The sequence below is a fragment of the Montipora foliosa genome, chromosome 9, assembly GCF_036669935.1.
Source record: "Montipora foliosa isolate CH-2021 chromosome 9, ASM3666993v2, whole genome shotgun sequence".
NCBI classification, from domain to species: Eukaryota; Metazoa; Cnidaria; class Anthozoa; order Scleractinia; family Acroporidae; genus Montipora; species Montipora foliosa.
The window spans coordinates 45,171,076-45,173,575 of record NC_090877.1 but is presented as its reverse complement, the minus strand read 5'-3'; the positions used below and the strand labels follow the sequence as shown (position 1 = coordinate 45,173,575).

The 2,500-nt window shown below is 40.0% G+C and overlaps 1 protein-coding gene across 1 annotated transcript in view; it reads left to right on the top strand.

Annotated features, from left to right (window-relative positions):
• The window catches only part of LOC137969976 (collagen triple helix repeat-containing protein 1-like), a 14,124-nt gene extending 12,173 nt beyond the window's left edge, over positions 1-1,951 (top strand). The window contains exon 4 of the mRNA XM_068816406.1: positions 1,451-1,951. Coding sequence (XP_068672507.1) covers positions 1,451-1,801 — 351 coding nt within the window. The 3' untranslated portion in view covers positions 1,802-1,951. The remainder of the gene's footprint in view (positions 1-1,450) is intronic.
• The last annotated feature ends 549 nt before the right edge of the window (positions 1,952-2,500 follow it).

Genomic DNA, 2,500 nt, shown 5'->3' with positions numbered 1-2,500 from the left:
ATAAATATTGATACAAAGTTTTTAGAAAGAGCAGAAGGAAGTTTCCAGGACGATCGCTCGAGAATAACATATTTACGACATGAAAACAACATTTATTTTGAACCGTGAATATAGAATATAAAAAGTTACGATCAGCGACAAACATTTTGGGGGATTTTTGCAACGTTCAATTTCGCTATTGTACGTTTTGGCTGCACAAATAAATCGCAAAATCGAAAGTGACATCGCCGGAATTCAGCGGGCGCCGTGATGAAGTTACCGCGGCATGTTTACTCGCCAAACAGTGAAGTATCTGTGTCAAATGATGGCAAGATACCGGGCTTTTGTAAGTTTCTTTTTCCGTCAAGTGTTATAAAGTTTGACAATGAAATGAGCGCAGTCAAAACAAAGATCACAATCGCCGAAGTCTTGTTTATGCAAAGTCAAAATTTACTCTCCAAGACGCGTACGACGTTATTTATCACCAGGTAATTCCATCATTTTGGAAATAGCAGCTACTTTATTATTCAACTGCGTCACAATTCTTCACTGATTTTGGGGCTCATTTTGTTGAAACTCAAGCACGCTTCCAACAGGCCTGTGAACCCTTCCAGCTTACAGAGCAATACTAAAAAACTTTTCCCATATCACATTTCAACCTTAAGCTCGAAAATTCAATACACAACATGATATTATAATTCACAAAGGCAGAAAATACCACAGAATCCTTTTCCAGCGAAAAATTTATTGAAACAAACAACATATTTGCTCTTAGAGGCGAAAACCTCTTCCTATTTCATTGCGTGCGTGAAGACAAGAAACTCAATCGTGTCAAATTACCACTTTGATTTCGTCTCGACGGGCGATAGATTGTTGTCGAAGTCCAGTACTCGTCGCTTTTGAGATTCCTGCCTAGTTTATCCAACTGACTTTCCATTATTGAGCTCCATAAGGGTATATTTTGTTTAAGGATCCACTAAAACGCCCTTCGCGTTACATGACTTTCGACGCCATTGCAGGCTAAGTTAATGATTCTACTGTGTCCACCAGAGAAATCTACGCAGTTCCACTACCCTCTCGATCCTAAGAAAAAACGCTCAGAAGGCTCTATGCAAAAAGACACCACTTACCAGGGGAGTGACAGGCAAGACTTTTACCGACACGGAAAAAAACAAAAAAACGACGAAATCAACGCAGACCTCGACTGGTTTGCCATAGGCAACCCAGTAAAAACACGAAACTAAACACAGATTCCAACTGGTTTGCCATACTGGCAAGCCAGTAATGATCAATAACAGGACAGACGCATGAAAAAATTGACATCAATTTGTTAAAGTGCAACTGATAGTCATAATCGAATGATAATTAAAAATAATAGTATAATGATTTATTACCGACTTCTGGGAGCTGAAATTATCTCTACTTTTATGGTCGCTCATACATTTAATATAAGACGATTTTTATTACACAGGATTGCGTGTTCACCAAGAACTTCTCTGATACAGCTCTTCATGTGGCCTGGACTGGTTCTCTTCGAGTTACAGGCTGCACGGGTTGCTGTAAACGCTGGTACTTCACTTTCAACGGTGCTGAATGCTCGGCTCCCCTTCCTATCGATGGTATTGTTTACTTAGCTTTGGCGGGTCAAGATCCTTATCGCGTCCGCCATATTGAAGGGCACTGCAACAATATTCACAAGGGAAGGGTGCGCGTTGGATTCTGGGTCGGCAATTGTGCTGGATATGGAAATGCTGATGCCTACACAGGTTGGAATGCAGTGTCCCGAATCTTTGTTGAGGAAGTTCCTAAACCTCAAGCTTAGATAACGACATAAAAGCTTCAGTCAGGCAAAAGCCCTTTAAAGGGACATAAATCATTTAAATGTAGAGTTAAGTAGACATTAATATCATCGTGGATATTGGCCACCTTCGTATATTGGGGCTGCTTTTGATTGGAATAAAATTCTGCTGAATAAAAAGCCGGATTACAAAACATAGTTTCCTCCGAGTATAATTATTGTTCTCTTGACTTTCTGTTTATGTTTTTCTACATTCTTTTTCACAATGTGTAGTCAGGCGAGAATGAACTTTTCCCACTCTTTTCAAAGTCAAAGTTTTCAGATTCGTCAAGAAACGTGCACGTGATACCTAACACAGAGGTCATTTTGTTACATCATTCAGAACAGCAAAGCCACTAAGTCTTTTATTTCACCGCGTCATTACAACTGACCAATCAAGCGCTTTTCTTTAAAAAAAACATTAAAAGCAAGGTAAATGCACCATAAAACCATCCCGGTGTTGCCAACACATCACGCATGCGCACAGCCATTTCACCCGGTTAATTGGTAGCCATGGACATGCGTGATGTGTTGGCCATACCGGGTTGGTGTTGCGGTGTGTTCAACTTGCTTTTAATGCTTCTTTCTTTAAACATCCACGCAGTATGATCACTCGCTAAAAGTACATTGAAACAAAGTTATCATTGGAAGAGGCCCATGAATGAGGATATAATATTCTCTTCT